At 40.8% G+C, this 24,530-nt stretch overlaps 1 protein-coding gene across 10 annotated transcripts; it reads left to right on the forward strand.

The window, feature by feature from the left end:
* Positions 1-16,041: 16,041 nt before the first annotated feature.
* On the forward strand, positions 16,042-20,641 carry AURKB (aurora kinase B). 10 transcript variants are annotated; one of them, XM_017680378.2, is made up of 9 exons: positions 16,042-16,100; positions 16,435-16,483; positions 17,322-17,424; positions 17,531-17,585; positions 17,830-18,021; positions 18,289-18,427; positions 18,527-18,675; positions 19,214-19,388; positions 19,521-20,641. In XM_017680378.2, the coding sequence occupies exons 2-9, from the start codon at positions 16,436-16,438 to the stop codon at positions 19,692-19,694; spliced, it is 1,035 nt and encodes a 344-aa protein (XP_017535867.1). In that variant the 5' UTR covers positions 16,042-16,100; position 16,435; the 3' UTR covers positions 19,695-20,641. The 10 variants fall into 10 exon arrangements, with proteins under 10 accessions (XP_017535867.1, XP_036883034.1, XP_073090950.1 ...); XM_017680379.3 differs by having other exon boundaries at positions 16,054-16,100; positions 16,415-16,483; XM_017680375.3 differs by having other exon boundaries at positions 16,054-16,100; positions 17,260-17,424.
* Positions 20,642-24,530: the final 3,889 nt, after the last annotated feature.

Consider the following 24,530-nt stretch of genomic DNA (forward strand, 5'->3'; position numbering starts at 1 on the left):
CGTTTTAGAGCTGACACTCAGAAGGACTGAGCAGCTTGCCTAGCAACACAGACTACAAGTGGTAGGCGGAGAGGCAAACCTGTAACACCCCAGCCTGTGGTCTTTTTGTTCCATCGTCCTGCACGTGTTCCCTAAAAACCCACCTGAGAAGAGGAGGGAATACTTCCAAACTCATTCTATGAAGCCAGCATCACTCTAATATCAAAACCAGGCAAAGACCCCACAAAAAAGGAAAATTACAGACCAATATCCCTGATAAACATAGATGCAAAAATACTAAAAAAAAAATACTAGCAAATCGAAATAAAAATATATCAAGAAGATCATACACCATGATCAAGTGGGATTCATCTCAGGGATGCAAGGATGGTACAACATTCGAAAATCCATCAACATCATCCACCACATCAACAAAAAGAAGGACAAAAACCACATGATCATCTCCATAGATGCTGAAAAAGCATTCGACAAAATTCAACATCCATTCATGATAAAAACTCTCAACAAAATGGGCATAGAGGGCAAGTACCTCAACATAATAAAGGCCATATATGATAAACCCACAGCTAACATCATACTGAACAGCGAGAGGCTGAAAGCTTTTCCTCTGAGATCGGGAACAAAACAGGGATGCCCACTCTCACCACTGTTATTCAACATAGTACTGGAGGTCCTAGGCACGGCAATTACACAAAACAAAGAAATACAAGGAATTCAGATTGGTAAAGAAGAAGTTAAACTGTCACTATTTGCAGATGACATGATATTGTACATAAAAAATCCTAAAGACTCCACTCCACAACTACTAGAACTGATACTGGAATTCAGCAAAGTTGCAGGATACAAAATTAGCACACAGAAATCCGTGGCATTCCTATACACTAACAATGAACTAATAGAAAGAGAAATCAGGAAAACAATTCCATTCACAATAGCATCAAAAAGAATAAAATACCTAGGAATAAACTTAACCAAGGAAAGTGGAAGACCTATACCCTGAAAACTACAAGACAGTCTTAAGAGAAATTAAAGAGGACACTAAGAAATGGAAATTCATCCCATGCTCCTGGCTAGGAAGAATTAATATCGTCAAAATGGTCATCCTGCCCAAAGCAATATATAGATTTGATGCAATCCCTATCAAATTACCAACAGCATTCTTCAATGAACCGGAAAAAATAGTTCAAAAATTCATATGGAAACACCAAAGACCCCGAATAGCCAAAGCAATCTTGAGAAGGAAGAATAAAGTTGGGGGGATCTCACTCCCCAACTTCAAGCTCTACTACAAAGCCACAGTAATCAAGATAATTTGGTACTGGCACAAGAACAGAGCCACAGACCAGTGGAACAGAATAGAGACTGCAAACATTAACCCAAACATATATGGTCAATTAATATACGATAAAGGAGCCATGGACATACAATGGGGAAATGACAGTCTCTTCAACAGATGATGCTGGCAAAACTGGACAGCTACATGTAAGAGAATGAAACTGGATCACTGTCTAACCCCATACACAAAAGCAAGTTAGAAATGGATCAAAGACCTGAATGTAAGTCATGAAACCATAAAACTCTTAGAAAAAAACATAGGCAAAAGTCTCTTAGACATAAACATGAGTGACTTCTTCATGAACATATCTCTCCAGGCAAGGGAAGCAAAAGCAAAAATGAACATGTGGGACTATATCAGGCTGAAAAGCTTCTGTACAGCAAAGGACACCATCAATAGAACAAAAAGGTACCCTACAGTATGGGAGAATATATTCATAAATGACAGATCCAATAAAGGGTTGACATCCAAAATATATAAAGAGGTCACACACCTCAACAAACAAAAAGCAAATAATCCAATTAAAAAATGGGCAGAGGACCTGAATAGACAGTTCTCTAAAGAAGAAATTCAGATGGCCAACTGGCACATGAAAAGATGCTCCACATCACTTGTCATCAGGAAATGCAAATTAAAACCACGCGAGCTGTCACCTCACAGCAGTAAGGATGGCCACCATCCAAAAGACAAACAACAAATGTTGGCAAGGTTGTGGAGAAAGGGGAACCCTCCTACATTGCTGGTGGGAATGTAAATTAGTTAAACCATTGTGGAAAGCAGTATGGAGGTTCTTCAAAATGCTTAAAATAGAAATACCATTTGACCCAGGAATTCCACTTCTAGGAATTTACCCTAAGAATACAGCAGCCCAGTTTGAAAAAGACAGATGCACCCCTATGTTTATTGCAGCACTATTTACAATAGCCAAGAAATGGAAGCAACCTAAATGTCCATCAGTAGATGAATGAATAAAGAAGATGTGCTACATATACACAATGGAATGTTATCCAGCCATAAGAAGAAAACAAATCCTACCATTTGCAACAACATGGATGGAGCTAGAGGGTATTATGCTCAGTGTAATAAGCCAGGTGGAGAAAGACAAGTACCAAATGATTTCGCTCACATGTAGAGTATAAGAGCAAAGAAAAACTGAAGGAACAAAACAGCAGCAGAATCACAGAACCCATGAATGGACTAACAGTTACCAAAGGGAAAGGGACTGGGGAGGATGGGTGGGAAGGGAGGGATAAGGGTGGGGAAAAGAAAGGGGGCATTAAAATTAGCAAGTACAATGTGTGGGTGGGGTATGGGGCGGGCTCTACAACACAGAGAAGACAAGTAGTGATTTTACAGCATCTTAACTACGCTGATGGACAGTGACTGTGAAGGGGTACATGGGGGGGACTTGGTGAAGGGGGAGCCTAGTAAACATAATGTTCTTCATGTAATTGTAGATTAATGATACCAAAATAAAAAAATTATGAAGTATTTGGTAACTATTTACAGTCACACCCCTTTTGGGTAGTAGATGGGGGAGCTTAAGAGGCTGTACAAAGTTACAAAATATATTCCTCTATTATCTCCAATAAATGAAAGAAGAAATCACCTCCTTATGTGATATATACAGTTTCTCCCTTTTGATACTTTGATGATTGTGCATAGAATCATAAATTGTTAGAGGCAATAACTTAATTATTAATTTAAGGAGGAAACTTAAATATCAGTCCACTCTTATTTTACATACCAGCAAACTGAGCCCTAGAGAGGAGTTATTACTTATCCATTAAGGAAAAAGCTGAAACTAAAACCTATTAAGACATTCAAATCTAATGCAGATGTGCTATATATTACCCACTTAGATACCCTTACCCATTTAGAGAAACTTTAAATGCCACTTAATCACTATTTGTCCCTCCAAATGTCTGCAGGTAAGGAGAAGCATATACCCTTTTATGTATCTCTTTTTGCACGAGTAGATGTGGCACTTCAGCCATGGTCTGGTGTGAATTCTAGAATATTCAGACTAAGGGTATTAAGCTTAGAATAAAACATTCAATATGTGGTGTTTGGAAATACGGCACTAGTGTCTGGTGGCAGCTTTGGGAGCTTGGAGTGTGGAGGTGGTTATGACATTCCAGGCTATGTCCCCAAGTTCATTATCACTTTGGATGACAGAACTTACAATGAAGACATTCATATATTTTTCTTTCCCAACCTTCCCAAAATTAGATTTTTGCTTTACTTGCTCCACTAATTAAAAACAGGTTCATTATAAAATAGAAAATACAGAAAGGAGAAAACTCCACCACTAAGAAGTACTCACTGTTAACATTTTGGAGGTTATCCTTGTAGTCTTCTGGGTGTATGTGTGTGTGTGTGTGTGTGCGCGCACGTTTGTGCACGCACACACACACAAATATATAAGCATTTAAAAAAATAACTGGAGTCATACTTTTTTTTTAGATAATTATTTTTTATTGAAGGGTAGTTGACACACAGTATTACATTAGTTTCAGGTGTACAACACAGTGATTCAGCATTTATATACATGATAATTCTAGGTACCAGCTATCACCATACCAAGTTGTTACAATATTTTGACTATATTCCTTATGCTATACATTACATCCCGGTTACTTATTTATTTTACAATTGGAAGTGTGTACTTTTTTTTTTGTGAGGGCATCTCTCCTATTTATTGATCAAATGGTTGTTAACAACAATAAAATTCTGTATAGGGGAGTCAATGCTGAATGCACAATCATTAATCCACCGCAAGCCTAGTTTTCGTCAGTCTCCAATCTTCTGAAGCATAACGAACAAGTTCTTACATGGAGAACAAATTCTTACATAGTGAATAAGTTACATGGTGAACAGTACAAGGGCAGTCTTCACAGAAACTTTCAGTTTTGATCATGCATTATGAACTATAAACAATCAGTTCAAATATGAATATTCGTTTGATTTTTATACTTGATTTATATGTGGATACCACATTTCTCTCTTTATTATTATTATTTTTAATAAAATGCTGAAGTGGTAGGTAGATGCAAGATAAAGGTAGAAAACATAGTTTAGTGTTGTAAGAGAGCAAATGTAGATGATCAGGTGTGTGCCTGTAGACTATGTGTTAATCCAAGCTAGACAAGGGCAATAAAATATCCACGGATACAGCAGATTTCTCTCAGAACGGGGGGGAGAGGTTCTAAGCCTCACCTCTGTTGATCCCCAATTTCTCACCTGATGGTCCCCCTGCGACTGTGCCTGTCTTAGGTTGTTCCTCCCTTGAGGAATCTTACCCGTCTCTGGCTAACCAGTCATCTTCCGGGGTGGAGTCATACTTTTCATGCTGTTTTAAAATATGCTTCATCATTTAATAACAATTATGTATAATTTCATTTACTTTTAACATATTTTCCTAATACATGATTTAAAAATATAGCTTTCTGAGGTATAATTGACACCCAAACACTGAACATATTTAAGGTACACAATTTGATAAGCTGTGACATATGTGTACATCCAAGAGACCATTTTCCAGTCAAGATGGTGAAGTTATCCATCACCCCTAGAATTTTCCGTTTGCTCCTGTGTAATCCTCCTGGTCCTCCTTACCTCCCACCCCACACTTCCCACTACCAGGCAACCACTGATCGGCTTTTTGTCACTATAGTTTGTATTTGAGTGTTATGTAGATGGATATGTACTCTTTTTTTTTGTCTTGATAGATTCATCCATGTCTTTTGAGTTTATCAACAATGTGTTCTTTTTCCTTGCTGAACAGTATTCCACTATAAAGATACTCCCACAATTTGTGGACATTTGGGTTGTCTCCAGTTTTTGGCTATTACAAATGATGCTGTGAATATTCCTGTATAAGTCTATGTATAGACATATGCTTTCTTTTCTCTTAGTTAAATGCTTAGGAGTACAATGGCTGAATCATATAGTAGGTATAGTAACATGATTTTCTTAATGGCTGTATAGATGCTATTTATATAGCTATTCTATAATTTGGTAATATTCTACTGTTGAACCTGTAGACATTTCTGATTTTCACCACTGCTGCAAATGATCTAATTTTTTGGCATAGGAATGTGGCTATAGATATTCAACTTAGAAAAACAAAACAAGAAAATGAGTAGAAAGGCATTGTAATAGGAATCTGGAAATAATGTGTTCCTAGATAATTTTGAGTTTTTTCAATGATTGCAAATCTAGTATTTTGTATCTTCTGCTGGAAAGCAAAGCAGCATGAATCTTTAAATGAACCAAAATTCGAATTTGAAATTTATTTTGCAGGTATTGGAAGATCTGCTGCTTTGTTATCGAGTGTATGGGACCATGATTTCATCATAACATTCCTTATGAGATGAATGCAATAAATTCGGGTGTGGCTTTTGTTTCTGGGAGCTATAATTAGCCATCTGGTATACTTTATAACATTTTTGTTAAATAAAAAAATCTTTAAAAAAAATGGGCAGAGGAGCTGGACAGTTCTCCAAAGAAGAAATTCAGATGGCCAACAGACACATGAAAAGATGCTCCACATCGCTAGTCATCAGAGAAATGCAAATTAAAACCACAATGAGATATTACCTCACACCAGTAAGGATCACCACCATCCAAAAGACACACAACAACAAATGTTGGCAAGGTTGTGGAGAAAGGGGAACCCTCCTACACTGCTGGTGGGAATGTAAACTAGTTCAACCATTGTGGAAGGCAGTATGGAGGTTCCTCAAAAAGCTCAAAATAGAAATATCATTTGACCCAGGAATTCCACCTCTAAGAATTTACCCTAAGAATGCAGCAGCCCAATTTGAAAAAGACATATGCACCCCTATGTTTATTGCATCACTATTTACAATAGCCAAGAAATGGAAGGAACCTAAGTGTCCATCAGTAGATGAATGGATAAAGAAGAGGTGGTACATGGGACTACATCAAGCTAAGAAGTTTTTGTACAGCAAAGGACATCCTCAACAAAACAAAAAGGCATCCTACAGTATGGGAGAATATATTTGTAAATGACATATCCGACAAGGGATTAACATCCAAAATACATAAAGACCTTACACACTTCAACACCCAAAAAGCAAATAACCCAATTAACAAATGGGCAGAGGAGCTGAATAGACAGTTCTCTAAAGAAGAAATTCAGATGGCCAATAGACACATGAAAAGATGCTCCACATCACTTGTCATTAAAGAAATGTAAATTAAAACCACAATGAGATATCACCTCACACCAGTAAGGATGGCCAGCATCGAAAAGACTAAGAACAACAAATGCTGGCGAGGATGCGGAGAAAGGGGAACCCTCCTACACTGCTGGTGGGAATGTAAGCTAGTTCAACCATTGTGGAGAGCAATATGGAGATTCCTCAAAAAACTGAAAAAAGAAATACCATTTGATCCAAGAATCCCACTTCTTGGAATATACCCAAAGAATACAACTCCTCAGATTCAAAAAGACATATGCACCCCTATGTCCATTGCAGCACTTTTTACAATAGCCAAGATATGGAAGCAACCTAAGTGTCCATCTGCAGATGAATGGATAAAGAAGAGGTGGTACATATATACAATGGAATACTATTCAGCCATAAGAAAGAAACAAATCCTACCATTTGCAACAACATGGATGGAGCTGGAGGACATTATGCCCAGTGAAATAAGCCAGGTGGAGAAAGACAAATGCCAAATGACTTCCCTCATTTGTGGAGTATAACAATGAAGCAAAACTGAAGGAACAAAATGGCCACAGACTCAGAGACTCCAAGAATGGACTGGTGGTTACCAAAGGGGAAGGGTGTGGGAGGGCAGATGGGGAGGGAGGGAGAGGGGGACTGAAGGGTATTGTGTTTAGTACACATAGTGTGGAGGATCACAGGCAGAACAGTGTATCACAGAGAAGGGAAATGGTGGATCTCTGGCAGCTTGCTGCGTTGATGGACGGTGACTGCATTGGGGTGTGGGTGAGGACTTGATAGTATGGGTGAATGTAGTAACTGCATTGTTTTTTCATGTGAAGCCTGCATAAGAGTGTATATCAATCATACCTTAATAAAAAAAAAGATGTGGTACATATACACAATGGAATATTATTCAGCCATAAGAAGAAAACAAATCCTACCATTTGCAACAACATGAATGGAGCTAGAGGGTATTATGCTCAGTGAAATAAGCCAGGTGGAGAAAGACAAGTATCAAATGATCTCACTCATATGTGGAGTATAAGAACAAAGAAAAAACTGAAGGAGCAAAACAGCAGAAGACTCACAGGACCCAAGAATGGACTAACAGTTATTAAAGGGAGAGGGACTGGGGAGGATGGGTGGGAAGGCAGGGATAAGGAGGGGGTCAAGAAAGGGGGTATTATGATTAGCATGTATAATGTGGGGGGGGGCACAGGGAGAGCTGTGCAACACAGAGAAGACAAGTAGTGATTGTACAACATCTTACTACGCTGATGGACAGTGGCTATAATGGGTATGTTGGGGAAACTTGGTGATGGGGGCAGTCTAGTAAACATAATGTTCCTCATGTAATTGTAGATTAATGATACCAAAATAAAAATAAAATAAAATAAAATAAAATAAAATAAAATAAAATAAAAAAGTCACCTTAGGAGTAACTGGGTAAGGTTGGTGTCCCTGGGGAGGGAAGGATGAGGTTGTAAAGTGTAGTTTATCGTCCACAGGAGCCCTGGGTGTATTAGGGATTGAGTATTTCTAGTCTACAGACCAAATCCAGCCTATTGACTTGTTTTGTGACTAATTTACCAACATTTACAAGTCAGTAATTCCACATGTAAATCTAGATTTCTAACTTATCTTTAAAAAATTGGAAGATTTGTCCATACTTAGGCTACACTTTCACATAGTAACAGTTCACTAGAGCTGGGCTTTGCCACTCTCTTTCAGACTATACTTGCCCTTTGCCACACTCCGCTCCACTGAAGCTGAGCTCCAGTTATTTTACTCATACTTTGCTTTGCTCCTTCTTGCAATGTTCTGAAAACCTGGTATTAAGAAAAGGCCTGGATTTTTGGCAGAGACAGCACAGTGAGCTCCCACTCTGGCCCCTTTTGCTTCAAAAACATAGCACTGATATATCAAATATTTTTAAAAGAGTGAACTAAGCACATGAAAAGATGCTCCACATCGCTAATTATCAGGGAAATGCAAATTAAAATCACAATGAGATATCACCTCACACCAGTTAGGATGGCCAACATCAAAAAGACTAGGATCAACAAATGCTGGCGAGGATGCGAAGAAAGGGAAACCCTCCTACACTATTGGTAGGAAGGTAAACTAGTTCAACCATTGTGGAGAGCAATATGGAGGTTCCTCAAAAAACTAAAAATAGAAATACCCTTTGATCCCGGAATCCCACTTCTTGGAATATACCCAAAGAATACAACTTCTCAGATTCAAAAAGACATATGCACCCCTATGTTCATTGCAGCACTATTTACAATAGTCAAGATATGGAAGCAACCTAAGTGTCCATCAGTGGATAAATGGATAAAGAATATGTGGTACACATACACAATGAAATACTATTCAGCCATAAGAAAGAAACAAATCCTACCATTTGCAACAACATGGATGGAGGTAGAGGGTATTATGCTCAATGAAATCAGTCAGGCAGAGAAAGACAAATACCAAATGATTTCCCTCATTTGTGGAGTATAATAATGAAGCAAAACTGAAGGAACAAAATAGCAGCAGACTCACAGACTCCAAGAAGAGACTAGTGCTTACCAAAGGGGAGGAGTGGGGGAGTGCGGGTGGGGAGGGAGGGAGAAGGGGATTGTCGGGTATCATGATTAGTGCACATGGTGTGGGGGGGGTCACAGGGAAGACAGTGTAGCACAGAGAAGACAAGTAGGAACTCTGTGGCATCTTACTACTACACTGATGGACAGTGACTGCAATGGGGTATGTGGGGGGACTCGACAATAAGGGTGAATGTAGTAAACACATTGTTTTTATTGTGAAACCTTCATTAGAGTGTTTATCAGTGATACCTTAATAAAAGAAGAGTGAACTAAAAGGCCACAACCAGGCTTAGAAACAATTCAGTACCACAAATGCAAAGCCTTGAATGGGGCTGAGGGTACAGATCTGCAGGGTTCAGGGCCTGCAAGGGTGTAGCAGCAGCAAGGTGTTAAAGGTCCTACAAGGAAACAGGAAAGTCAAAGCTACCATCATATCAGAAAAGGAAGCTGTAAAAACTTCCAACTCCTTGCCTGGAGCTAAAGCCCCAAAAGATAGGACTCAGATGTAGCCTCAATACCAGAAACAGATCTCACTTTCCCTCTCCTTACTGACTTCATCTGAGATACTCTCAATACCATAGTGGGGCAAGAGTCCCCAACTACCCTTATAAGACCTAATTTTTAACTGGGAGCAAGGGGATGAGGTAACAGCAATGACCAAATTGTAAATCAGGGAGGGGTAAACACAAAGAAAGAGACTAAAAAAAAAAATCTGTCACTCAAAGTGATGTTACAAATCAAAATCCAAAAACATATGAAGAAATGTCATGTCATGATGAGGGTGCAATTGGAACAGAGATAGTAATTGGAACATGGATTCACTCTAGTTGAAAATAAGTTTATAGAGCAGTCTGACAAAGAATTTAAAGTAAGTATGGTCATTATACATAAAAAATGAAAGAACATTTTCACTTAACAAAAATCATGAGACAAAAATAAGCAGAAATTAAATAAAATCAAATGGATATACAACTGACTAATTAGAAATCTTACATATGAATGACAGATGTAATAAAATAAGCCTATTTTACATTCTAAAGTACAATCTGAGAGAGACTTCTCTATTTAAAAAATACAACTCAAGAATTTACCCAAAACATGGAACAGAGGAACAAGAAATTTGAAAACCATGAAAAGGCAAGCTAAATGATGTGGAAGACAGAATTAGAAGCACTGATGTACTGCTAAGAGGTGTTTCATAAAAAGGAAAATAGAGGAAAATGGTAAAGAAACAATATACATAGACTTAACTCTTAAAATTTTACACTGGAGCCTCACCTATATGTCTTTTATTTCATTTAGAAAATCAGAAGCAAATAGAACAAAACTGGTTAATATTTGAATAATTGAGTAATAGTTACAATGAGTGCTTTTAAAGAATATTCTTGATATTTGAAATGCTTCATAATTCTTTTGTAGTAAAATGCATTTAACAGAATTTACCATTTTAGCCATTTAAACAGGTCCCACTCAGGAGTTTTTAGTATATTCTCACTGTTGTGTTCCAATCACCGCTATTGAATTCCAGGACATTTTGATCATTCCCCAAAGCAGTCCCATACCCATTAGCAGCCACTCCCAGCTCTCCTCTCCTCCAGTCCTTGGGAGTATTGGCTACGCTACCCCACCAAGCCTCTGCCAGACCCTTCTGAGTCTACTACTCATCCCTGGAAGGGGCTTGCTGGTTGATGAGGAGAATTCATGTCTTGAAATATCTTTTTGAGATATTACATTATCAGAAATAAAAAGGACTTAATATCTGTGCCTCCTGAATATTATAGCATCCCAGCCACCCTGTCCTGACCTTTGGGATACAATCCAGTTCTGACCTTTCCCCATCATATGAAGGTTCAGCTGTGGCTGGGAGAACAGTGACACCCTCTCCCCCACCCCCCACCATCACTGACACCTCTCCTTGTTACTTGGCCAGTAGCCAGAATCTGCATCTAACAACCTGGGAGAAGCAAAGTGAGAGGAAAGAAAAAGAGTTACACTTAGAAGGAACTGATAATTTGCATTGCTATACACCAGGGGAATGCTCGCAGGAGAGTGGACTTGGACTGTGCCTGACCAAGAAAAGCAGAGCATAATTTTGGACGAGGCTACATTTATTGTTATGGGTGTAGACTGGTGGTATTAAAGTGTGGTCCACAGAAGTGTGATGCCACTTCATGAACTGTTTCTTTCAGGTCCAAGACAAGTATAGAATTTGAAAGTAAGCATTTAAAAACTCTTAGCATTTGTCAGAGTGCTTTTGTATGTTAATTATAACAAATAAAGTGGCTTGTGATTTTTATGTTTCTTAGCCTTCATTTTCAAGGAATTTGTTTTTATTGTATTTTATAAAGTATTTATCTGTGATAGATTGGAAAGAATCAAGACTGGTTCTTCCCTGCAGATCTTATGAGAAGCACTGGGGTAAACAACAGAGATTTTGTTCACAAACTTAACAGGCAGCTGATAGTTGCCTAGCTGATAGAACAGATAGTTTTTGTTTTGTTTTTTATGAATAATGCAAATACCCATCCTATACTGGCCCATCAACTATTGATTCCTGAAAAGCCAAATATCTTCTGACATAATGTGCAAGTGGGAATTTAAAGACTGCGGGGTCAAGGACACTGGGCTGTTCTACCAGGCACATCCCACCCATGTACTATGCCCCCTGACAAGTTCCAGAAAAGTCTCCCTTCACTAGGTCATGAGGAATAAAATTTACTGCAAGTGAAAGCATTTTTATAAAGCTCTTCATTAGCTAGTCTCTCTTTGCTTCGCATGTTGACAAAGACACTGCAATTGAAATAGTCTCCCTGATCTTGGGAATGGAGGTTGGGCTGACCCTAAGTGAAAAGAATGTACCTTCAGGAGCAAAATAATTTTTCACAAATGGCAGTGGAGTGGCCATGGTCATCAAACCACTGGAGATTCCTCATCATACACGGATCTCTGAATTTTTCTATTAATCATGGACTCCCCAGAATGAAACTGGAAGCAACTGTAGCACACAGTATTTCTACCACCACCCCCTGTTGCTTTCACTGTAGCAGCTGGAAGAGACACTTTACCAGCCTCCTTTGCAGTCACCACATGATATATTTCTGGCCAACAAGCTATTTATTGGGTACTTCTAGAAAAGTTTCTGCTTTTCATGATAAACGAGGCAGAGGCACTTGGGAGCCATCTTGCAATCATAAAGGAAATGTCAAGAGAAGCACAGAGACACCAATCCAGATCTCTAGTGCTGCTCAGTTTCTGAACAAACCAGCTGCCTTCTGATTTCTTGTTATGTGAGAGAAAATAGGTCCCTATTGTTGTGCCATTATTGACTGTTTTTTTCATTATTTGCAGCCAAAACACATAATGAACTGATCTAGAAACCTGTAAGGACTTATTTGATTTACTTTTCTTTGTTGAATTATATGAAATTAGTATTTTCATAGGTTAAAATGATTGACTATAAGCAGTTTTGCATCATCCAAACTAAATAAGAACAATCTCGGTCTACAGATGTGTGTCGATTGGTATGCTCTTGAGAGCAATTAACAGAACTTTTAACTCAGTGAATTAGGGAAGGAGACCTATTAGCCCATGTAAGAAAAGTGCTGAAATAGGTGTCCAGAGGCTCAACAATGTCATCGAGGTATCAGGTTCTCCCTAGGCTTCTCTTCTCCCTCCTGCAATGTCAGTTTCATTCTCAGCTGCTCCCTTAAGGAGCACCAGGAGCTGCAAGGTAGGCTTCATCTTTCCTTGTCCACTTACGGTGAAGAAAAGTTTTTCTTTGGTCCAGCATTCTGGGCAGGAATCTTAAGTTCCCACAAGTGGCCAATTTAGGCCATATGCTTATCCTTGAACCAGAGATCCTGATTTTGGAATAAAGTGTTGGCTCGTGGAAATCAATCAGAGTCCAATTCTGGACCTGGGATGGGGTCAGCTTTCCTCTCAGACCTAAAAAATTCTAGGTGCCTTCAGGAAGTGGGAATCACTGGGAGAATGGACACTGGCTAAGTAACCACAGTGGTCACTACTGTAGGTCTCCATCAAGCTAGGGATTTGGGGTTGGAAGCAACAGAAACTGACTACACAGACAGGTGGTTCCCCAAAGCGAGTTAGGGTGTTATTGGAAGAAAAAGGAAGGTTGCTGGACTGGGCAATATTTACAAATATTCACTAATTATTTCACTGAAGGTCCCAAAATGTCTTTATTTAACCCAATAACAAAATTTGTATTTGGAAAGAGCAGAGAAGAAGGGAGTATGTCAGGAAGGAGAAAAGTAAGGGTTAGTCCAAACAATGCAGCCATTGTCAGGAGACCTGCAGAGAAAGGTCGGCTTGTGGAAAATTCCAGCTAGGAATGTGACTGAAATTCTTTAAAGAACAAAATAGTAATCTTATGAAAATAAACACACATGCAAATAAACAATGTAACAGAAAAGAGACCAGAAATAAATCCACTTAAAATATTAAGGGTAGCATATTTTCCCTCCATTTTTTTCTCTGCTAATATATTAGGAGAAATAGTACCATACACATACTTAAGCTTACATTTTCCAACAATGTCTACAATCAGTTTACATCTGTATCGGTTGGCAATTGTTGCATGACTTTTTCTTTTCTTTCCTTTATCTTTTGACCCCTTCACTCATTTCTATCACACACACACCACCACCACCACCACTGCATCCATAAGCTTGGTTTTTGTTTTTAGATTTCACGTATAATTGAGATCATACAGATTTTGTCTTTCTCTGTCAAACACTTTGCTTACCATTGAGAAAATTAATAAAAAGAAACATCTCTAACATGGTAAGAGGAGCTCTCTGCCACCACTGCTTAATTACAGACCTCAGGAGAAGAAAGGGTCACCACACAAGTTGGATTGCTACCCCGCAGGTGGAAGTAAGAGTTTCTGTCTCCCCTGGCAAACAGCCCGGCCAATGGGAAATCATTACCCATGGGACTCCAAGTTTATGCCAATGGACTTTTTTGCTTAGAACTCCCCTCCAAACTTGGCCCTTTTCCTCTATAAAACAGGGTTTTCCTCTCCTTTCCAACATGCATGTGGATCCCCCATAGCTTGCTTGCTTGTCTCGAATTGCAATTCTCTGTTGTTCCTGAATAACTCATTTTTCCTGGTAAAATAACTGTCAACATATTTTTAAAGTTAACAGCGTAATGCCTTCTAGGTCCATGCATGTGTCGCAAAAGGCAAAACTTCCTTCTTTATGGCTGGGTAGTAATCCATTGTGTGTGTGTGTGTGTGTGTGTGTGTGTGTGTGTGTGTGTGTGTGAGAGAGAGAGAGAGAGATAGATAGATAGATAGATAGATAGATAGATAGATAGATAGATAGATAGATAGATAGATGATAGATAGATATCCCATATCTTCTTTATCCATTTGTCCATGGATTGACACTTAGGTTATCTCCATTTCTTGGCTATTGTAGGTAACGTTACAATAAATGTGAGGTGCATATGTCCTTTTTAGTGTTTTCATTTTCTTCAGATACATACCTGTAGGTGGAATTGCTGGACAGTTCTATTTTTTTAACTTTTTGAGGAACTTCCATACTGTTTTCCATAATGGCTGTATCAATTTACATTCCCACCAACAGTGCACAAGGGTTCCCTTTTCTCCACATCGTCACCAACACTTGTTATTTCTTGTCTTTTTGATAACAGGTGTGAGGTGATATCTCATTGTGGTTTTGATTTGCATTTCCCTTATGATTAATGACGTTAAGCATCTTCTCATGTACCTTTTGGCCATCTGTATATCCTGTTTGGAAAAACGTCTAACAGATATGCCCATTTTTAAATCAGGTTGTTTGTTGTTTTGCTATTGAGTTATATGAGTTCTTTACATATTTTGGATATTAACCCCTTAGCAGATATGTGATTTGCAAATATTTCCTCCCATTCAGTAGGTTGTCTTTTCACATTGTTGGTTGTTTCCTTTGCTGTGCAGAATTTTTTTCAGTTTGATGTAGTCCCACTGGTTCATTTCTGCTTTTGTTGTCAAAAAATTGTTGTTGTCAGAAACCTATGTCGAGCTTACTGCCTATGTTTCTTCAGGGAGTTATATGGTTTCATGTATCATATCCAAATCTTCGATCAATTTTGAGTTACGTTTTGTGTATGGTTTAAAATGGCTGTCCAGTTTCATTCTTTTACATGCAGCTGTCTAACTTTCCTACACATTTTTTACTGAGACACTGTCCTTTCCGCATTATATGTTCTTGGCTTCTTTGTGGTACATTAATCGACCTATCTGTGTGGGTTTATATCTGGTCTTTCTATTCTGTCCCATTGATCTATGTATCTGTTTTTATTCCAACATCATACTGTTTGATTACTGTAGCTCTGTCATACAGTTTAAAATCAAGGCACTTGATGCTCTAGCTTTGTTCTTTCTCAAGATTGCTTTGGATAGAAAAAAAAGATTGCTTTGGCTGTTTGTGGTCTTTTGTGGCTCCATACAAATTTGTTCTATTTCTATGAAAAATGCCATTGGAATTTGGATGAACATTACATTAAATCTGTAGATTGGTTTGGGTACGATTTGCATTTAAATTCTGCCGAGAAAGGGTTAGTTTAACAAATGATGCTGGTGTAACTGACTCTCCATCAGAAAGAAAACAAAGTTAGACCCTAGTTCATACATACACAAGGATAAATTCCAGATATTCCAAAGATTTACATTTTAAAGAAAAAAGATAAGAGAATGTTTGCGGGGAGAAGGAAAACTTTCCCAAGGCAGAACCCCAGCGTTGCTGGGGCTAGCATTTCGCATCTTCCATTGGGCTCCCACGATCACGTCATGGGAACCTAGCCAATGAGAAGTGGACATGGGCGACGCGATCAGCCAATGGGGTCAGGGCGGGAGATTTGAAAGGGCCCCGGCGGGGGCGTGGCTAGGCGAGTTCAGTCGTTTGCCGGCGGCCAGGAAGGTCCCTGTGCCACGGGCTCCAGGTGAGCTGCCTTTTCGTGGGCCTAGCGCCGGGAGAGGGCAGGTGATCAAGCAGTAGGGGGTCCGTTGTGCGGGCCAACTTGCACCCTGCCGGGCTGCCGGACATTCAAAAAATAGAGGGTCCTGGAAAGAGGTGGGGCTGGTAGCAGGGCGGGGGCAGCAAGGCGAGCGCCCGGGTGCACCCTGATGGGCTCAGCGACTTGACCAGCTCCTTTTCACCATCACCCAAGGCAAGCACTTCCGGCTACTGTCCAACCCCTCCCTCTCTAGCTCCTTTTTTTTGCTTCTTACCGCTCTATTTTCCTTCTGTGCCCAGCTCTCCCCCTTTCTCTCTAGGATGACCCAGAAGGAGAATGCCTATCCATGGCCCTACGGCCGGCAGACGGTAAGGGTTTTCCCGCTTCCCCTCCCCCGGAGCTGCATGGCGAGTTCCTGCTTGGAGATTTGAGATCCTGCAGAGGGCGATAACTTCCTGTTTTGCCCCAACGTATGGGCCCCCAGCGTTTGCTGGCAGAATCCGGTCTGGCCATTTGCACCCACATCCTTCCAAGTATTGCCAACTTGAATACTTGTGAGGACCTCAGCAGAGCTGAGCCTGTCTGTCACATACAAATGATATCTGGGACTGAACTGGCAGGGCTTGGCCTTAAGACAATGATTCCCAGCACTTGTCCTAAAAATTTGGCCAGGCAAGAAATAGAAATAGACTCTGGAAGGATGTAGATAAATTTGTAAGTCTAAAGATTCATGACAATTCTAAATTAATAATTTGGAGTTTATTTTAATGACTGATGTGAGGTATGGTTCTAAACAGATTTATTCACCAGTTGTTTGAACACCATTCATTGAAGAGTCTTGCCTCTGATTGGAAATGCCACCTTTATGTATTAAATTCCCTTATGGGTGAATGAGTGTGGTATTATGGACAGGACTGTAGAGGCTGGATACCTTCATGCCTGAGAATGTGTGGGCCAGAGCCAAATTGGTGAAATGTTAGGTGTTATGGTAAGTCCTTTGCTACTTATCTTAGGCTGACAGGTTCCTTTTAGTATGGGGCAATGAGCAGAATCTTAGGGCTGAGTAGCAAAACTGTGGTCTCAGGGTTCCTCTTTGAACTGGGAGTGGGCGGCTCTACAGTGAGTACTGAAATGCTGCTTGCAGCACATTCCAACTCGGTCACTGGGACAAAGGCACCCTCAGAGCTGTCTGCTGCTCCTTATCAGGCTCACTCTGGCCTAAACACCCTGCCCCAGAGAGTCCTCCAGAAGGAACTTGCCACGCCATCTGCACTTGTCCTCATGAGCCGTTCCAATGCCCAGCCCACAGGTAACTGGGACAAATGGGAGAGGGTTGACCTGAGGGGACTAGAGTCTGGGGAGGTACACGGCTGAAAATATCACTGGAGGTTGCAACCTACCTGCTCTGTCCTTAGCTACCCCAGGCCAGAAGCTGGTGGAGAACAATAGTGGGACAACCAACTTGTTAATGTAAGTACCTAAGCCGTGGGGTGGCAAGAGATGAGGTGGGTGAGTGAACCTGTGGGAAATGAGGGAGGTAGAAGTTACAAGGAGTAGGGATGTAGGCAAGAAAGCCTGACCCATCCTCAACTCCCTGGAAAGAGAAGCAGGGCTGAGGGTAGGATGAGTGAGGGTACAGGAAAGAGTCAAGAGCAAACACCTCAGATAGATCAGCTGGTCCTCAGCTGCCTTCCCCTGAACCCTTTCCAATCAGGCGGTTCTTCACACTTGACGACTTTGAGATTGGGCGTCCTTTGGGCAAAGGCAAGTTTGGAAATGTGTACTTGGCTCGGGAGAAGAAAACCCATTTCATCGTGGCACTCAAGGTCCTCTTCAAATCTCAGATAGAGAAGGAAGGTGTGGAGCACCAGCTGCGCAGGGAGATTGAAATCCAGGCCCATCTGCAGTACGAGTCACCAGCTTCTGAGCTGGAGCCCCTCCACTCCCTCCCACTAGCTCCCCTTTCAACCCCACCCCACCCAGACTCTTCTCTGTAGCCCTGCTGAGCTCTCCCAACGTGGCCACAGCCTTGTATCCAGAGACCTGCCTCCAGATCCCCCTTACCACAGCCAGGCCTGGCCCTGTCTGTCCCCAGTTTGCCCCATATAGGACCTGTCATCTTTCCTATTTCCTTAGGCTAGGATGCAACCTAAGTCCTCTGTCTCTTCTCTAGGCATCCCAACATCTTGCGTCTCTACAACTATTTCTATGACCGGCGGAGGATCTACCTGATTCTGGAGTATGCCCCCCGAGGGGAGCTCTACAAGGAGCTGCAGAAGAGCAGCACTTTTGATGAACAGCGAACAGCCACGGTCAGGCTGGGTGGGCACCAGGGGCACTGGCAGGGGGCCTGAGGCTGGGGATGCAGTGCTGCAGTTTCTTGTCTGACTGCCCGTCATTGGCCCTCCCAGATCATGGAGGAGTTGGCAGATGCTCTGATTTACTGCCATGGGAAGAAGGTGATTCACAGAGACATAAAGCCAGAGAATCTGCTCCTGGGGCTCCAGGGAGAGCTGAAGATTGCCGACTTTGGCTGGTCTGTGCACGCCCCCTCCCTGAGGTATGGTGGATCAGGAGGCCAGCCCTGGGTGTGAGGCTGGAGCCTTTAAAGTAGTACCACTCCAGATCTTGTTAGCCAGAGACATTTGGGTTTGTCCTCTTGTAAATACAGACATGGCAGTATCTATACAAAAGTAGAAGACTCACAGTTTTGTCACTCAGATCTCCTACTCAGTATATTGGGACCCTCTTGCCATGTCACTGAGAAAACTCCCACATCATCTGTAGTGACCTCATAGTGTTGCATAGTAGAGATGTCATGCTTGATGGACATTTGAATTGTCCCCCATTTTTTTTTTAATTCTAAGATGAACATTGGCCTTGTATCTGATTATTTTAAGATACAAGCCTCTGTGTCGAAATACTGGGGCGATGTGTAAACCCCTCTCTGGGACTTTGGTTTATATCTTCACCCTACCGATCCCCCAAAGGGCCTGTCACTGTTGCATCCTGGGGCCTCAGGGCTCTCTGTCAGGCAGCAGGGAAAAGAGAGAGGGTCTGCATCTGGGATCTCTGCCCACTCCTGCCACCCCACCTAGGAGGAAGACGATGTGTGGCACCCTGGACTACCTTCCCCCAGAGATGATTGAGGGGCACACACACAATGAGAAAGTGGATCTGTGGTGCATCGGGGTGCTCTGCTACGAGCTGCTGGTGGGAAACCCACCCTTCGAGAGTGCTTCACACAATGAGACATATCGGCGCATTGTCAAGGTGGGAGGGCCAGGGCTTTATGCTGGGCTGGGTGCAGAAGCCAGGGCCTGGGAGTTGCAGGGCCCTCCACAATTCTCCAGATTCAGGCAGTCAAAGCAGCAGCAGCTAACGGGTCCTTTCTCTGATCTGCAGGTGGACCTGAAGTTCCCTTCCTCTGTGCCTACAGGAGCCCAGGACCTCATCTCCAGGCTGCTCAAACATAACCCCTCAGAACGCCTGCCCCTGGCCCAGGTCTCAGCCCACCCTTGGGTCCAGGCCCACTCTCGGAGGGTGCTGCCTCCCTCTGCCCTTCAGTCTGTCCCCTGAATTCTCCCTGTCATTTATTCAGTTGCGTCTGTGTATGTGTAGTTGGAAGGTGGGGTCCCTGGCCTGTTCTCTTATCTGTCTTCTACCTCCTTTTTATTTAATAAAAGCTGAAGCTTTTTATACTGATGAGTGTAGATATTTACAGGCAGAGACTTTGCTATGGAGGAAGCTGTCATCCGTGGGAGAAGGCTGGGGATTGTTCATGCTGAGTACTGGATGGGCACTACCTCACTGCTTCTGCTAGCCCCCGGTCAGCATCCAGCCACCCCCAAACTCTTCCTTCCCCTGCTCTGACTCAGGGCCTGGGGGTGGTGGGGACCTCTGCTCCACTCTGCTGAGGACCCAACCATCTCTGCCCACCTTCTGCTTCTCGCTCTCAATTGTCTGATCTCTAGTCATTCCCTCTCCTAGTTCAGTCCCTGCCTACCTTGGAGCAACTGATCATGGCTGTACCCTAGAAGTTGTCTTTTTTGTTTGTTTTACTGCTCTGATCAGGAGATAGTATGGGAGTGAACAGAAGCAGTACTGATGGTGTCTTGTACCTGACTTAAGATTTCACTATTAAATATGATGCTTCCTGTAGGTTTACCCCATTTACAGATAAGTAAACAGACTCAGAGGGGTGACATTATCTGCTAAAAGTCACACAATTAGTACGTGGGAGAGCCCGATTTCAAACTCAAAGTGCACATTCTAGGTATAACGATGCCTTTCCATAGCACACAGACTGATATGTGTATATATATATCACAGAATTGGAACACGAATTCGTTTTTCCTTTTGCTGTGTATAGTTAAACAAAAAGTCCTTTATCAGGTTAAGGAAGGCCTATTCCTGCCTTGCTAAGGTTTTGTATCATGAATAGGTGTTATCAAATGTGTTTTCTGTATCATTTATTTGTTCTTTTAATCAGATGTGAAGTACATCAATAAATTTTATTACTTTTATTTCAGTTATTCATGCTGCATTTGATTCCTAGAGCTTGCTGTAACAAACTACCACAAACTTGGTGGTTTAAAACAATAGAAGTTTATTCTGACAGTTCTGAAGGTCTAAAATCAAGGAGTCCTCAGGGCCATATTCCCTTCAAGGCTCTACGGAAAAGTCCTTCCTTGCTTTTCCGGCTGCAGGCGGCTCTATGCATTCCTTGGCTTGCGGCTGCCTAACTTCAATTTCTGCTTCTGTCTTCAGATAGCTTTCCCCTTTTTTCTGTTTCTGCTCTGTATTTTACAAGAACACAAGTCATTTGATTAAGGCCCACCCATATAATCCAGGATGATCTCAAGATCCTTAATTACATCTGTGAAGACACTTCAAGAAAATGTCACATTCACAGGCTCCAGAGGTTAGGACATAGACATACCTTTTTGGGGGCCACCAGGCAATCCACTACACATGCCCAGAGATTCAAATAATGTTGTTACATGGCTTTTTCTTTCAAAGCAGTTTGCTCATTTCTGTCTCCCCAGAAACATCCAGTTTCAAATCTTTTTGCCGTTTTGTTTTGTTTTTAGTTAATTACCATTTATTTCCAAATCATATTCTTCTATTGCTACTTCACAGGTCTGCGGTTTTAGGTGTTGCCTATTATTTTCCTGCTATAAAATGTAACGATTTCACTCTCACCCTGTCACCACACACATGTACATTTTCTATTCCTATAACCTCCTGATGTAGTTATTCTATCATAATTTTTTCATTTGACAAAAGTCATTGAGTGTCTTTGATATTCAGGATACTGTTCTAGAGGCTACAGTAATGTAGTGAATAAAATACTGTGTTCATGGATCTTGCAAATCTAGAAGATCAATGTCCAGTGTTTATATCATGACCATGAGATGCTAGCCACGCTCAGTCAGGTGGCACTCTGTTATTTTCTTGTACAGCTTTGTCCTTGAAGCCAGTAGTCTTGTGTCATTTACTCAGTCCCCTAGCACAAATCACTAATTATCTCCAAATTCTCTGCCAGTCTGAGCACTTAAAGCTATCAACATCTATGAAAGTGTCACTTTATTGTGTCCCACAGGCCTGATAGGGAGTATATTTTATTATTCAGGTCTCAATATTCTTTAATTACCATTATGATTTCTCTCTGATCCAGAAGTATTTCAAAGGTGTTTTTAAAATTCCAAACACATGGGCATTCCCCTGCTTGTGTTCTGCCCTCAGTTCTTTTTAGCTCTCACTGCCAAGCCTCACACAAATGCCCTGTGATTGAAAGTCCTGATCTTCCTTAGGCCCCAGGCTCCACTTCCACAGGGACTAGATTTCACCCTTGCATTATCTCTCAGAAACTTTTTTTAATTTACATAAATTAAATTAGTTTATTAGCTTATATGAGTAGGTGAAGTTCCACTTTTCCAATTACACTGATATCAAAGGCTATCATCAAATGACCAGAAAAGACAAGTGTTGGTGAGGATGTGGAGAAAAGGGAACCTTTGTGTGCTATTGGTGGGGCTGTACATTGGTACACCCACTATGGAAAACAGTATGAAAGTTCCTCAAAAAGTTAAAAATAGAACTACCATATGATCCAGCAATTCCGCTTCTGGCTTTCCAAAGGAAATGAAAACATGAACATGATACGATATCTTCATCCCCAATTCACTGCAGCATTATTTGCAATAGCCAAGATATGGAAATAACCTAAGTGCCTGTTGATGGAAGAATGGATAAGGAAGATGTGATACACATATACAATGGAATATTACTTGGCCATAAAAAGAAGGAAATCTTGCCATTTGTGACAACATGGATGGACCTGGAGGGCATTATACTAAGTGAAATAAGTCGGACAGAGAAACACCAGTACCACTTGATCTTATATGTGGAATCTTAAAAAACAAAAACAAGTTCATAGAGAACAGATAGGTGGTTGCCAGAAGTGAGGGGTGGGGTATGGGAGAAATGTGTGAAGCGGGTCAAAAGGTAAAAAATGAATAAATGAAAATAAATAAAAATATAGTCTCATTCCAGGAGGGATTTAAAGTAGTCTACAAGAAAAGAAAAGGAAAAAACATAAAAGTGGGAATACATTCCTTACCACACACTTATTAGAATGGCTAAAAACAGCAAGAGAGGAACTAAAGGGTTTGACTAGGTTTTCCAAAGGAGTAGAAAATGGAATTCCTAACAAGAAGACAAATTCCCATACAAGCAAGTGTACTTCAAGCAAGTAGCTTTCTAAATTTGGAAGAAGTTGAAAGGAAAGATGGTGGGATAGCCCTTGAGAAAGCCACATTCTCCCAGGCCCCTATACCTGCTGAGCTTTGCAGTGTTACAAACACTCTCTGGTCTTGACTGTGGAATGATTCTATTTTAATAAGAGTTTTATGCTTTGCATACTTCAGCTGATCACGTCAGTGAACTGATAGTTGGAAGAGCTTTACTAGTTCTACAGACTGTTTCCTAGTGATGAGCCTTAAAACAAAACTGAGTATCATGATTTGATTTGACCAACCCACTGAACACAGTGAAACTAGTTCAAGTCTTCCTGAGATGACTGGATGTGTGGCAGCCATTTTGTGCCCATGAAGAAAGCTGAAGTGAAAACAAACCTGCATAAAGATGGAGAGTCTGGGTACTCAATGATTTTCTTGAGCTGCTAAATGAACTAACCCTGTAATCCTTGGCCATTTTTCTATTGTGTCCTTTTCTAATTTACTTAGAAGGTCAAGGAATATTAACAATTAGTCATATACTTTGCCAATATTTTTTTCCTTTCTGCAATTTGTCTTTTAACATAGCTTAGAATGGCTCTTCTATGCTGAGGTTTTCCAGTTTTATGTCATCAGGTCTATCTATTTCTTTTATGGTATCTAATTTTCAGTCTTTAAAAAACCTTCATCATCCTAAGCTTATTTTAAAACTACATCTCTGTTTTCTTTCAATATATTTTCTGATTTTTCATTAAAATTGTGATCAAAATGGATTCTTTTTTTTTTGATGTAAGGAATGAAATTGTTTTTATGTTTGTGTTGTGATACAAATAGCTGGGGTCTTATAATGTTTACATAAATTGATTTGAGATATCACCATTTTCTTCATGTACTAATTCACATATATAGAAATTGCATAGTTTGCAACCAAAAATATGCATATTCATGGGGTAACAGGAAAATGTGGTTTTCTTGTTTTTAACAAGGCATTTGTCTCTGATTACAGTAAAACTCAGCTTTCTCTAGCTCCCTGCTCTGTGTAATACAGTCCTCTTTGATCAAAATGTTTTTATAAAATATTGAAGAGTATCCCAAAGCCTCATGAATAGAGTGTGCACATGTGTGAAACTATGAGTGATGTCAGACCACCAAATGTGACCAACAGTCGCTGACACTGATAGGCAAATAGAGTGAGCTACCACTTCCCAGCAGCCTGAAGGGGAGACCTATAGTGCAAGAAGTGGTAAACGTTATCCATAAAAGTCAGGGAGGTAAATAATTAAGGTTTTGCAGGCCATATGGCCTTTGTTGGAACTACTTAACTCTGCCATTGTAGGGTGAGAGCAACCGCAGACAGTACATAAGTGAGTGAATGTGGCTGTATTTAAAAAAAAAAACTTTATGAACATTGAAATTTGGATTTCATTTAATTATATGAATCTTCATATTCTTTAGATTATCAGCCGTTTAAAAATGTAAAAGCTGTTCTTAGCTCGCAGGACATACAGAAAATGGGTGATGAGCCAGATTTGGCCTATGGCTGTGTAATTTGCTAACTGCTAATGTAGGGGACAACGTGTTCTCTCTCCCACAGCCCTTTTCTCCTGCATCAGATCGCAGCTTCTTGAGTTTGGAGGGAACTGGCTCACCTCTAGCTCCAGGAGGAGCGTAGTTG

This window comes from Manis javanica, chromosome 4 (assembly GCF_040802235.1).
Source record: "Manis javanica isolate MJ-LG chromosome 4, MJ_LKY, whole genome shotgun sequence".
In the NCBI taxonomy this organism is placed as follows: Eukaryota; Metazoa; Chordata; class Mammalia; order Pholidota; family Manidae; genus Manis; species Manis javanica.